This window comes from Takifugu rubripes, chromosome 11, assembly GCF_901000725.2.
Source record: "Takifugu rubripes chromosome 11, fTakRub1.2, whole genome shotgun sequence".
Lineage (NCBI taxonomy): Eukaryota > Metazoa > Chordata > Actinopteri > Tetraodontiformes > Tetraodontidae > Takifugu > Takifugu rubripes.
Window position 1 is genome coordinate 11341459 of NC_042295.1, and position 13109 is coordinate 11354567.

A 13109-nucleotide genomic window follows, 5' to 3' on the forward strand; every position below is an offset into this window, starting at 1 on the left:
AGATGTGGTTGTTGCCTCGGCTGATTCTCCGATCTTAAATATTCCTGCCTAATTCTTTTCCAGATGAAGCTGTGGAACAAGTACAAGGTGACCAGTATTCCCTCCTTGGTGTTTGTGGACACGGTGACGGGGAAGGTCGTGTGTCGAAACGGTCTACTGGTGGTCAGAGATGACCCTAAAGGTGAGGACACGCGCATTCTTTTAGTTAAGGCACCACTACGGCCCTTGACCTCAAGGTCTGACCTTAACCGTCGAACACGAGCACCGGTCATTAAACTCCAAAAGTGCCGCTGTTTACCAAGAGGTCAGGAAGGCAGGAAAACAGTTCATTTTCTCACACATTTGTCTGCAACACTAGTCTAATTTTATTCTTTGAATTCATGGTGTTTTTAAGTGTCTGTGACCTTTGGGTCATGGAATTGGAGTTTCCCTCAAAGTGAGAAGAATATGGAATGTCACTGAAACACAATTTGTGCAATAGTGCTGTCCTCTAGATATTAGATAAAGATGGACTTTAAAGAGCAGGATTTTAGTCCCTTTAATAGAAGAGCCAGGATTTATCTTGCTTTGGACAATAACTTATATGGAGGGAACAGCAGGTCTGTTTTTAATTCTTTAAGTAATATTAAAGTTGATTAAATTGACATTGGACAAGTTTCTAGTTCATCACATTCCAGGGAGTTGAACATGAGGTGTCCAGAAAGCAATCCCACATCTGTCAATCACCATATTTCCTCCCAATTCAATAGCACCAATTAATAAAGAGCTGCAGTAACTTAAATCATCTGAAAGACGGACCGCTGCACCTCTAGCATGTGCGAACAGAATGACACAGTGATGCAGTGATGTATCCTAAACTACAGTGCTGCTCTCACCAAACCCCCTCCCCCCCGAGGATGTTCCCTCAAGAGAAACTTGGCCTCTGCCGAACATGTTGGAAGCAGGAATCGAACTTACAGGATTGCAAAATCCAGTCTGTGAAGTTTTGTGTGAAGTTTTGCAGCCAACTTAATAAAAGCCACTCAAGTCAGTGGTAATATAAACTATTGATTTAGTGTCCTGACAAACAGAAGGGAGGTTCATTCCTGGCCTCTGACAAAGGCCAGTACGGCCTTAAATGCGTGCGTCGGCCTTTATCAGAGATTTTGATCTTTCCCGTTCCCAGAGGTAGCTCTGCTGTGACAAATCAATTTGGCTATATTAGCCAGAGTTTAAGTGAGGAAAGGGAGCAGAGAAATTGGGCTGGGAAGGGGCAGCGGAACAAATCGGAACCCTGTGCCTTTCACTCACTAAAGCCCGACTTGAGTGGCAGCAGCCGAGCCTGAGGCGGCACGATGGAGAGCACTTTTCCAATCAGAACAACAATAAAATGCTGCGGCAGTGCAGTGCAGACGTGTCGCTCCTGCCTAATGAAGCCCTCGACAATCAGGCCTGCATAAAGAGGCCATTATGAAGCAGCCATAGCAGCTTTATTTACGATTACCACATGTTTAATCCGGCCGGACCAAATGCATCTCTAGAGGAAGCAACAATGACAACTGCCTGAAACGTAGAAGCAGTGTTTTGGGGTTTTTATTCCCTTTTTTTCTCCCCAGCCTGCACATACTGTATATTAATAAATCATGGACATTTATAAGCATTCCATTTTAAAAAGGTTAACTGCTTTGGGTTATACGGTAATTTTCTGTATAATTTAATGAAACAAATGTGATGAACATGATTAATAGTCACTTGCTCCACCTTGCCATTTTTGTGGCAGGACTGGAGTTCCCCTGGGGACCAAAGCCTTTTGCAGAGGTAGTAGCGGGACCTCTGCTGAGGAACAACAGGCAGACGACCGACAGCAGCTCTCTGGAAGGGCACTACGTGGGAGTCTACTTCTCTGCACACTGGGTGAGCACAGAAAGGCTTTTTAGATGTTTCTGCTGTTCTCCGTGCGTGGCGATGTGAGGAAAAATGGACGTCGTCAGCAAAGCAGAGGAGGAAAACAGAGTGGAGACAGATAAGACAGAGGAACAGGAGGGTGTAGGCGAGGCTATTGTTTGCGCCTGTTTACATTAACAGCGGTTAACTGTGCCCATCCATCTTTTCACCGCCACCCTTGGGCTTTGGTCTGCGTGTGTGCGTCGCTAACCATGCACCGCTGACATCATCGCCATTGTCTCGTTCCCCACCGGAACGTCCATCATCCAGTAAAGGTCGCGAGGCAGAGGCGCATGAAAGGGACTGTATCAGCGGATGGCTCCTGATGAGATGCAGCTCGAACTCTTCTGAGACCAGTCGGCGTGGCAGATGCCAAAGTCGTCACCTCGGAGACCAGTTTCTCAGAGCAGCGACGCCTGGAGCTGAGAGCCTCACAAAACTGGAAAGGGCGGGTCGCAGGAGCCTTTACGGCTGTTTATTGGCAGAGGTTTAACACGTTCCTGCTACTAAATCTTGTGGAAATATAAACAATTCTATGTGTAAGAAATGTCAGTTTCTGGAACCTGAAATAGCTTCAAATATATACAGCTGCCTCTAAGTTAGAGGGTTTGGTTCTGGAGACAAATAAGCCCAAGAAGAGAGATTAGATCTGGTGTCTGCGTTTATAACCTCACATTTATTAATAATATGCATCAAAATCAACCCCGTATATCTGGAAAATGTCATGTTTGCTTTGCTTTATAGTTCACCATTAGGAAAGCCAGCAGAGATGATACAGGCATTGGCAATTTCACCCTGTGCCGTGTTTTCCTTCACGCTGCCATGACACTCTGGTGTCATCGTAATGCTAGCCATACCATCGCCCTTCCCCTAACAGGAGCGCGCGCACAATCGCACACAGGCCTGTCGGATTAGGGTTTGAAAGGGATCCAGGAAATACCTAAAGCGATCGAGTCGAATTGTTCAGTCACATATTTGCTGTGTAAGTCATTCACGGTCCTCCTCTCTCATCTCTCTCTCTTTCTCTCTCTCCCTCCCTCTCTCCATCAGTGCCCCCCTTGCCGGAGTTTGACACGAGTTCTGGTGGAAACTTATCGAGCCGTCAAGGAATCAGGACAGAAGTTTGAGATCGTGTTTGTCAGTGCCGACAGGTAGAGGTCATGCTGTTGACTTGGAGATCATCAATCTCCCAGATCACCAAAATCACCATCTGCTTTGTCTCTCTCTCTCTCTCTCTCCTCTTCTCTTCTCTTCTCTTCTCTTCTCTTCTCTTCTCTTCTCTTCTCTTCTCTTCTCTTCTCTTCTCTTCTCTTCTCTTCTTTCTCTCTCTCTCTCTCTCTCTTCTCTCTCTCTGGTGCCTTCCAATCTCATCCAGGTCTGAGGAGTCATTTAAGCAGTACTTTAGCGAGATGCCGTGGCTGGCAGTGCCGTATTCAGACGAAGCCCGGCGATCACGACTCAACAGACTCTACGGAATACAAGGTAAGCTCCTGCAGCTGCACCGGCATCCTTGGAGCCGAGGAGAGAGGGTTTTCTGATGGGGTTTATGTTGCTAAATGAAAGCACGATAGCCGACAGCTGCCTGTGCCGAGCAGTCGCATGATGGAAAACACAAAACGCTCTGAAGCCTGAGGAATGCTGCCCCCCCCCCCCTCGATTTGTCTCGATTTGTCCCTTTTTCGATGACCGAGGATGATGTCGTCAAGGGTCGGCGTTCTATCTCCCTCATGCCCCTTCCGTAAAGAATGTGAAGAATGCGGGGAGGAACGAGCCTGTGCCGTTCCCCTCCCGTGCTCTGGACTTTCCGTGCGGGCCTCCAGCATTTGTTGATTTCAGTTCACGTGTGCAGCACCGGTGCTGGAAACAAGTGGGACTGTCAGGATTGGTAGCAGACTGACAGACAATAGAGGAGCAAACCTTTGAGCTCCTTCCTTCTCCTTCCTTCTCCTACCGGTTTAACCCTTCCCCCTTATGTTTCAGGTATCCCGACGCTGATCCTGCTGGACGCAGAAGGGCACATGATCACGCGACAGGGCCGTGTGGAAGTTCTGAACGACCCAGAGTGCCGCCTCTTTCCCTGGCACCCTCGGCCTGTGCTGGAGCTGAGCGAGTCCAACGCTGTGCAACTTCACGAAGGGCCCTGCCTCGTCCTGTTCGTGGGTGAGTCTGACGTAATGGAGGCGAACCGCGGGGTCCGCAGAAATATATTCCGCTCAATTCGGTGCAACCGGTCGGAATTCATGCCGTGGATAAACCCGAATGCCGCCCCAGTGTGATCACAGTCACCTCTCCTTTCTTTATTGCCGCTTGAGTCATTTTTCTCGCCCCAGGCGTCGTCTTTCCTCCTCTTTGAACGTACTTCTGTCTCCTTCAGATGCTGAGGAGGAAGGTGAATTGGAGCCAGCCAAAGAGCTCATTCAGCCTATAGCAGAGAAGCTTATGGCCAAGTACAAAGCCAAGGAGGAGGAGATGCCGCTGCTGTTCTTTGTGGCTGGAGAGGTGAGATAAGCCACTCGAGGCAGTAAAATACCATCGTGTGCATGTTCTCATGGCTGTTGTTGGCCTGTAGCTCATCTGTCATTGTTTCCTTGCAATTTAATAGTTAATCGCTTGTTTGAACACTTATTCTTCCACTATCTCTATATTTTTCTGTTCATATGGGGTCCACCAATATCTGTATTATGGTTATATGCACAGGGTTTGTTTAAGGATCATGTTCATCAGCTGGCCGTCTTTATAATGAATCTTCATCTCTAAAGATCCACCACTCCTCCCCCCATCTCTTTCTTCATCTGCACCCACGTCTTCCCCCGGTGGGGGCGCACTCCAGAGTTTTTATAACTCTTATTATCTCCTGTTGTTCCGTCTTGACATTTACAATGCTCCGGGTTGAGACGATTGCCAGATTAGCTGCCCAGATCTCCTCCTTCCCAGCAGTCTGCACAAACCGTGCTGGTTTTCTCATCGCACGTCAGGACCCGGCTCGGGTTTCGGCCGCGGGGTCTGCGCACATGTGCTATCTGTCTGACTTTCGGCTCATTCTCGGCAGAGGGGTCAGCCTTGAAAAGTCGAGCCTGTGCACAGCAAAAAAAAAAAAAGCTCCAATCCTGCATTTCATGTTGACCTAAACACAAAAAACCACTGTATTTCTGAGGACTGTGCCTTTATTTTTGTTGCTGCAGTCTATTTTTACAACCATGTGTGAATTCTGGCTGGATTTAGATCCTCAGGTTTTTCTTTTTTGAGATCAGGGGGATTTCAGAGTTTCAAAAGTCCCTAGACTCGGTCTTGTTTCCTCGGGCGTTTGTTAGCAGTGGTAGCTGTACAGTCGATGCCAGCTGCTGGGTTTTTGGTGTCCATGCGGTAGCAGTATGTTGGCAGTCTCAGTGGGCCGTCTGCAGCTAAACGACGCTGGAGCGAATTCCGATTTCTTGATGCAAACATTAAAAAATAACTGGTTTTCTCTTTAATTTCTTTTTCCTTTCACTGGCTGTCACAATGCTAAACTGTTAAATCAACTGTGATATTATCCACCTTTGAGGGGATGAAACAAAGGCTTCTGCCTGCTTTTTGCTTCTGCACTTTTCTTTGTTTTCCAATGTTCAATTTTGCATGGAAAGTTCAATGAATATTTTTAGAAGCGTGCTAGCAACGTGGCCTTGGGGGCAGCAGTGTCGGCCTGTCTGGACGGCGTCCACCGTCTTTGATGGTCCCCTGACTTTTCCCTCTTGCTCCACCATGAGGTTCACATTTGCGGGTTTGATTTGAGGATGGATCACATTAACATTCGGTGCACGCATCTGTGACGCCCTATCAATAAGCGCGAATCAGATTTAGATAATCATAATTATGATAAACATAGTTTTCAAAACAAAGGGCCGTGTTAAACACACATGTGAAATCAGTGGGATCGCTGAGGACGTCCGTCAGCATTCCCTGCAGGGGTTTATCATTTGGAATGTCTGTCGATTTCCTTTTATTGTTTTACTGTTCAAAGAATTGAACTGGTCGGTTTAATAGCGTTATTAAATAAGTAGGTTAGAGGATAACACCCGCATAGATGAGCTAACATGCTAACTGTTAAAGGCAAGGTTGATGAAAACTTGTTGAATCTTGAACTTTGCAGCTTCTGGCTTGTTTCCTAACCATTCAGCTAAAGCTAAAAAAAAAAAAAAGGAAACATGAAAACTATGTAAATTTTTCCTACACACGCATGGCGTTTTCGCTTGAGCAATATAAACCAGCAAGTAACTGTCGTCGCAAATCGCCAAAATCGTGGATTTTCCCCAAGGCGTGAAAGTCGTCCAGAGAGGGGCGTCAAGGTTGGCCCGGCTCGCCCATCATCGGAGTGAGCATGACACGGAGCGGCAGGTTCCACATGGTAAACACATGCTAAGCCTCATCACAGCTGCAAGTGCAGGCTGGGGCGAAGAGGCCCTTTGTCTGTTTTGTTCCGAGCTCCAGAGGGTGGGGGACTCTGGTACGGCTGCACTTCACTAGGAAAGGTTTATACAAGCTGAGAAGGCAAACAAAAGAAGACGCATGACTTCCTACTGTGTCAAAGACCAATGGAGAGATTGTTATCAGCTCATATCAAAGAGGCTGCAAAGGCCACAGACTGTGGAATTTTCCCTCTGTGCGCCTGGACGACCCACATCGACGATTTCTGCGGCGTAAGGCGAACAGCGGGATTGTCCACGCCATCGTAGCTTCTTGCCTCTGTGACAAAGTGGTTTATGTGTAGGGAACCGCTGCAGTGGGAGATGGGCTTCAGTCACAGGAAGTGTATAAAGTACGCACTGCTGCTCATCTGTACCATGGGTTTCATCTTGGCATACTTATCCTTTTTAGGTAGCAGCCAAGTTGATTCATGACATGGTTTGCGTGTGTTTTAATGCATTAAGTAGAAATAGCTGCAGATGTTCTGATAGAAGAGCTGAAGTATAAAAAGGCCTTAAAGTAAATATAGCAGGAAATCCATCCAAAGTTGCTTTATCTTTTATTTTATTATGACAAACCTCACAATAGCACATAAATCAGTACCAGATCAGAGGCCCAGCGTGTGTGACAGAGCCAGTTTTTTTATTGCAGCGCCGCCACCTGGCCAGTTTTAGTTCTGCATTGGGATCTAATCTTTTCCATATGAAACTGATCTTAAAACCCAGCAAGTTTCTGTGAGACAGCAGACTGAAATTAGGGGAAGTCAGGTCATGAGGGAAGAGGAGAATGCCTCGGCATATATCTAATAAGTGAACTATGCAACATTTTATCAAGTATCAACACATGATATCCATTTGAATTAGAGGAAATATGGTGCCAAAAACAAACCTTTTAAAGCTGATATACTTTTTTTTTTTTTTAAGAAGACATGCAGTCATTAAATTTCAAGAACAATAATAGGTTTATTGTCATGGTGTGTTTCAGGGGTGAGGGGGGAAGGGAGGGGGTTGTTGGACCCCCACCTGGTTCCTTCCTCTTCACGCTGCAGGATGTGTGACTAAATCCCGGCTCTCTGAGCTCCCCAGGCTGGCTGGATGAAGGATAGCGTTTCCAATTCCCTCTTGAGAAGCGTGATTTTAATAAAGATTGTGTCAGACGCTGCTGAATGTTGTCTGGTAATTTTAATGAAGCTCGGATCGAATAATTCCGCTGCCCTAGATTCCTTTGCCAAAAGCAGCTGTGAAATGAGGAGCTATGGGGGAAAATAGCCTGATACTTTTTAATGTTTAATATCTGCAATGTTTGCCTGTTTAGGATTAGCCTAAACATCACCTGTCAAGTGTGCAGACGTTACCGTTCTCTCTTTTCAATCTCAGGATGACATGACCGAGTCCCTGCGAGACTACACCAACCTCCCCGAAGCGGCGCCCCTGCTCACGATCCTGGACATGTCGGCCCGTGCCAAGTACGTGAGCGACGTGGAGGAGATCACGCCAGCTGTAGTGGATCAATTTGTCAGTGACTTCCTGGCTGATAAGCTGAAACCAGAGCCCATCTGAAGAGGAAGTCTAAAGATAAAAGTGGACATATTATACGGGACTGCCTCCATTGTGGAAACCCTCACCTGTCTCTCCCTCCGATTCTGTCAGACTGTTAGAGAGATCTCTCACTTTAACTGACATTTTACATTTTTTTTAGACATATTCCTCTTTCCATGGAATCCTTTCTCCTTTGGTGCCTTGCTTTGATGCCAGTCCCTACAGTAATATATATGGAGATTATGTTGGTCTTTGTAAACCCCCACCTCCTCCTTCCCCTCACTCAATAGCTTTTCTAGAGCAAAACCAGAGAAATACCTTATGGACCTACTTCTTATCAGCTGATCTCTCTTTGCTTTGGGTGCAAGATCCTTGATATTTTGCCTTCTGAATGGTGATAAAGAATAAAATGCATTTTTTAACCAGTTGTAATTCACGTGTAGTGCAACTATCCTAAACCTCCGTTGGATGTAGCCGTAAGCCTTTATAGCCCTATTTAAGACAAAACAGCTGCACATAGAGCAAAGATCACAAATGTGCATGTATGAGACGTGCGCTGATATCGTGGGACCCCAGCCGCGATGTGTCGGTGTGTGCCGTGTGAACAAAAGTCCTCTCATGCCAGTTTTTAAAGGTGGTTCTCATCTCAAAGTCACCAAGGATGTTCCACATAGGATCCCAGATGAGGATCTACTGACGGCACTACAATGGAAAAGCTATGAATGTACAAAAAAAAAAATCCCTCATTTGCTGTTGCATCATTCTTCACCTCTCACACATTAAACATTCACTGGCAAACAGAGTTTTGTTTTTTCCTTTTATGTCCTGGTTTACGTTCTTACAGTCGATCAAGCATAGATTCACATTTTGCATTGACTATGCAGAGTTCTGGACATTTATGTTCATATTTTATGTTGCATTTCCATTTTACAAGTGAAAGAAAACTGACTTTATACAAAAGGAGAAAAGAGTTTAGACCTTAGACGTTTGTGTTCTTTTTAGCAGCTGCCTTCTGCCCTCAAACAGAAGGATACTAGCAGCCATGGCTGAGTTTAAACTGTCTACGTCTGGTCTGATGGGAATATACAATCGGTGACCGCCTGTTTTCTCAGCCAACTGGGCCGCTTCCGCACTCAGGCCGTGCGTCTCTCCACCGATCACAAGAGCAGCGGGACCCTGTGCCCAGCTCTCGTGGTATATCTTTGTGTCTACTGTGGGATGATGTTCCTCATCTTCCCAATCAGAGTCAGAGTCATAATCCTCATAGCGCATGTTCTTGTTTTTGCCCCTTGTGCTGATCCAGCCGTAGTCTCCTGCCCTGGACGGCTTGCGAGAAGCTCCGACTTGAGCACCTGACACTTTTTGAGTGGCGTTGGAGCTGCTGCTGCTGCTGCTGTCGGCGATGTGTACAGTCACGGGTTTAGGGAGGCGTCTTTCAATATCATCCCATTCTAAACTGGGCAAGACAGGAAGGCGGAAATGTGCACCCATGGCTGCACGCAACACTTTTGGTTCCCACACATCGACACAGCCTGTCAATTTTAAAAAAGGGATTCATTTCAAGCAACTGTCAAGAGGGATTTTGACTTCCTTGCTCTTTTATCTGACAGCACGTACCTTTCGTGAGCAGAACATCGTGGCAGCCAGCTGCCGCAGCACATCTCAGCATTGTCCCGAGGTTGCCAGGGTCTCGGATGTTATCGCATATCAAGGACAACGGCACCGAATGTTGTCGGCCTGTGAAATTAATTTCCAAAGGATCGGGCCGAGAAAATATAGCTGCAGAGTGAAACAGTCAACGTCAGCAACAGCTGAGGAGCATTCGTCTTAAATATATTTTAAAACGTGACCCTTACCAATCACCCCCTGTGGAGTTACAAGATCAGACCAGACCTTAATGTCCTCAAACCTGACCTTGATGAGCGTGGCCCTTCTCAGCTTGTCTAAAGGCAGCTCTCTGAGTCGATCGGCTGTGCTGAAGAACACCATCTGCGGGACGGCTCCTGCATCCAGAGCATCGCAGATCAGGCGTCGGCCTTCCAGGAGGATTTTACCCTGGTGCTCCCGAAATGTCCTGGAACGGGCTACACTCACCAATCTCCTGAAATTCAGACGGGGATACGTAGCTCAGAGGGGGAGGCATGTGTTTTTGATCACCTTGCAGCTATGCAAGTTTTGAACTGATGTTTACCCGAGTCTTTTATCTCCAGCCGAAGCCCTCTCGTAGCGAAGTCCGTCAACCTGATCCTTCGTGGCGGGAACATAGACGTTCTTTGCAGTGCTTTTAGTCCCGACAAAGTCATTTTCTGGAGCACGTCTTGCCTGAGCTGCAGGCTTTACATCCGTCTTGCTCTTGACGCTTTGCCCTCCCGGATTAGATCTTGGGGTGTCTTTAGGGATTTTATCCGGCTCGCTGTCTGGAAATATAACGCTTACTGGTTTCCTCCTGAGTCCGCGCACATATCGCCTTGATTCCACAGCAATAGAAGTCCCTCTTGCTGCGCAGAAGTGGCGCTCAAAATCAATTATACGCCTCACGCTTCTCATGTAAGCTGCCATATTTGCCTCCTGTTTTCTTCTCTCGTTTGTCCAAAACATTGGGCCCAAAGCTACCGCCCCCTGCTGGAATAGAAGGATACCAACATTTAGGCTCTGTTTAAAACGCAGCGGTAAAATTATCGTCAGATTTTAACAACGACGCAATCTTACCTTAGTGTAAGACCTGTCTGTGCATAAAATGCATATGAATTAAATTTACAACACTCCTATTACGTCATTCTTGCGCAAGATTACAACCTATTAACGGTTAACACCACTTAACGGAATGAAAATGATGTGAGATGTCTGTGATAAAAAGATAAAATTTAATATAAACAATGAATGACTATGGTAATGCATGTCAACTAACTTTGTGTTTGTAGCTGACTGTCACGCCTTTCATTTTCTAGTGATTTGTGGTATTCCTCGTTAATCGACAACAGAATAATCGATGAGCAGGTTGATTAATCGTTCCTCGATTGTAAACAAAAGCGTTCCTGTCAAGAATTATGGCACTGAGACGGGCGCTGCATTTCGTTTTTAAAATTGGCGACAGGGCTAAAACAGCCACATTCTATCGCGATGTTCTTGGAATGAAGGTAGGTGTTTTTGATGTTAATTTAAGGGTGAGAACTGAGACAATTCAGCTGACGCCTTAACTTATGTACAGCTCGAATCAGAAAACGTCTGGTACGTGTCACGTTGTTACTTAAGTTTTTTTTTTCTTCTTTAAACGTACCGTTTAAGAAAACAAATGCCTCATTAATCACTAGGTTTTACGCCATGAAGAATTTGAGGAAGGCTGCAAAGCGTCATGCAATGGGTATGTGCGTCATCCATAACTGCACTGAATCCTTGCAACATTTTATATAACATATATTTGGTCACATTCTGCATCAACGCAGCCCTTACGACGGAAGATGGAGCAAAACGATGGTTGGATTTGGTCCCGAAGATGACCACTTTGTTGTTGAGCTGACCTACAACTACGGTGTTGGAGAGTATAAACTTGGCAACGATTTCAGGGTGCGTTAAATTTGTTTGAATCTCTTGCAAAGGTCAACGTGTTATGTTTGACTGTGTTTTCATTTCACGCCAGGGAATCACTCTGCAGTCCAGCAGCGCTGTGAGCAATGCCAAACGTCTTGGCTGGCCTCTCACCGAGGTGGAAGAGGCTCTGTATCTGATCCATGCTCCAGGAGGGTACCCTTTCTACCTTGTGGATAAAGAACAGCCTTCCACTGGTGAGTGTCATTGCCTATTTTCACTATCTCTTTGTGGAGCAAGGCAAAAATGTATTGATATAAAAGATGTTTTTGCAACCAAAATGGACTTTATCAGTTACGTTGCACTATTTTACAACATCTAGATCCCGTGCAGAAGGTTTGTCTCGGAGTATCAGACCTTCACAGATCAACACAATACTGGGCCACTCTCTTGGGCATGAAAGTTAAGGAAAAGAATGAGTTAAAGAAAACCATCCTGCTGGGATTTACAGACACTCAAGTGAGTTTTGTTTGTGATTTTGTGTTTGGTTTTATTCTACATCATTCAATGACATTTAAATTCAATCCAAACGGGGGTTTTTTGTCCCGTATTTATCCTTTTTATAGTGTAAGCTTGAGCTTCACGATGTTGGGGGAACAGTAGATCATGCAACAGCCTTTGGAAGAATAGCATTTTCATGTCCACGAGAGCAGGTAAAATAATACTTTGTGGCTATGAAATGGTGTGTTTCCTGCTTTATAATTCAACATTTACATTTTCGGCATTGTGTTACATTCCCCAGCTGCCTGAGCTTGAAGCCTTGATAAAAAAGGAAAGTCAGAAAATTCTCACTCCGTTAGTCAGCCTGGACACTCCAGGAAAAGCCACAGTGGAGGTTGTTATTTTAGCTGACCCAGTAAGTGGACTGGATCGCCAGTATGAAACCTTAATCATAACTTTACTTTTAGATGAAAATGCTAACGGGATGATTTTAATTTCAGGATGGTCATGAGATCTGCTTTGTTGGAGATGAAGCCTTCCGGGAACTGTCTGCAACGGACCCCAAAGGAAATGACTTGCTTGATAAGGTTCTTGCAGCAATTTCCTTCTGTCAAACATGCAAAAGGGACAGAATTTTAAACTTTTCTCTCCGTGTGCCTTTACATTTCTAGGCCATGGCTGAAGATAAGAGCGACGAGTGGTTTGCCAAACACAACAGACAGAAAGCCACTGCCTGAGCTGTTGAACTTGCATCAAAACATTCACACCATCAGTTTTTCACCACTTTATTTAACCACAAATTGCTGTATGAGGCACTAAATTTGCAAATTTTTATTTTTCTCTGACAGGCTCGCATTAAGTACGGATTTTAGTACCACTTGTTATATGTTATGTTGTGACCAATTGCTGACCAATTTTTCCAATTCTAATATGTCACTGGATTCCTTTAATTTAACAACTTTTCTTTGAGAAAAAAATTATACTGTCATGCAAAAAAGTACTTTAAATAAAAAATATTTACCATTGCAAGTTCCCTATGTTTCTCGCCATATGTTTAATCAATCACAGAGCAGCGTATGTGTGAATCTGTTTGGTTTTTAAACTGTAGTCGGATCCATGAAAACCGTATTAGGAAACAGTGAAATACTGTGTGCATTTTCTTTGCTCTGAAAATATAAAATC

The 13109-nt window shown here is 45.3% G+C and overlaps 3 protein-coding genes across 3 annotated transcripts in view; 2 read left to right on the plus strand and 1 right to left on the minus strand.

Moving 5' to 3' along the window:
- Positions 1-8699, plus strand: part of nxn (nucleoredoxin) — a 35142-nt gene extending 26443 nt beyond the window's left edge. Inside the window, exons 2-8 of the mRNA XM_003968531.3 lie at positions 64-181; positions 1760-1893; positions 2974-3074; positions 3299-3405; positions 3904-4083; positions 4298-4422; positions 7740-8699. Of these exons, the coding sequence (XP_003968580.2) occupies positions 64-181; positions 1760-1893; positions 2974-3074; positions 3299-3405; positions 3904-4083; positions 4298-4422; positions 7740-7922 (948 nt within the window). The 3' untranslated portion in view covers positions 7923-8699. The remainder of the gene's footprint in view (positions 1-63; positions 182-1759; positions 1894-2973; positions 3075-3298; positions 3406-3903; positions 4084-4297; positions 4423-7739) is intronic.
- Positions 8700-8704: 5 nt separating this feature from the next.
- mrm3a (mitochondrial rRNA methyltransferase 3a) lies at positions 8705-10747 on the minus strand. The gene is made up of 5 exons (XM_003968546.3): positions 10611-10747; positions 10093-10523; positions 9758-10002; positions 9519-9680; positions 8705-9433 (listed from the first exon to the last, which is right to left on the minus strand). Exons 2-5 carry the CDS (start codon positions 10497-10499, stop codon positions 8874-8876), a joined length of 1374 nt encoding a protein of 457 aa, XP_003968595.3. The 5' UTR covers positions 10500-10523; positions 10611-10747; the 3' UTR covers positions 8705-8873.
- A 131-nt stretch (positions 10748-10878) lies between these two features.
- On the plus strand, positions 10879-12956 carry glod4 (glyoxalase domain containing 4). Its single transcript, XM_003968532.3, has 9 exons — positions 10879-11038; positions 11213-11262; positions 11345-11465; positions 11539-11683; positions 11809-11945; positions 12053-12139; positions 12229-12342; positions 12428-12514; positions 12599-12956. Exons 1-9 carry the CDS (start codon positions 10949-10951, stop codon positions 12662-12664), a joined length of 897 nt encoding a protein of 298 aa, XP_003968581.2. The 5' UTR covers positions 10879-10948; the 3' UTR covers positions 12665-12956.
- The last annotated feature ends 153 nt before the right edge of the window (positions 12957-13109 follow it).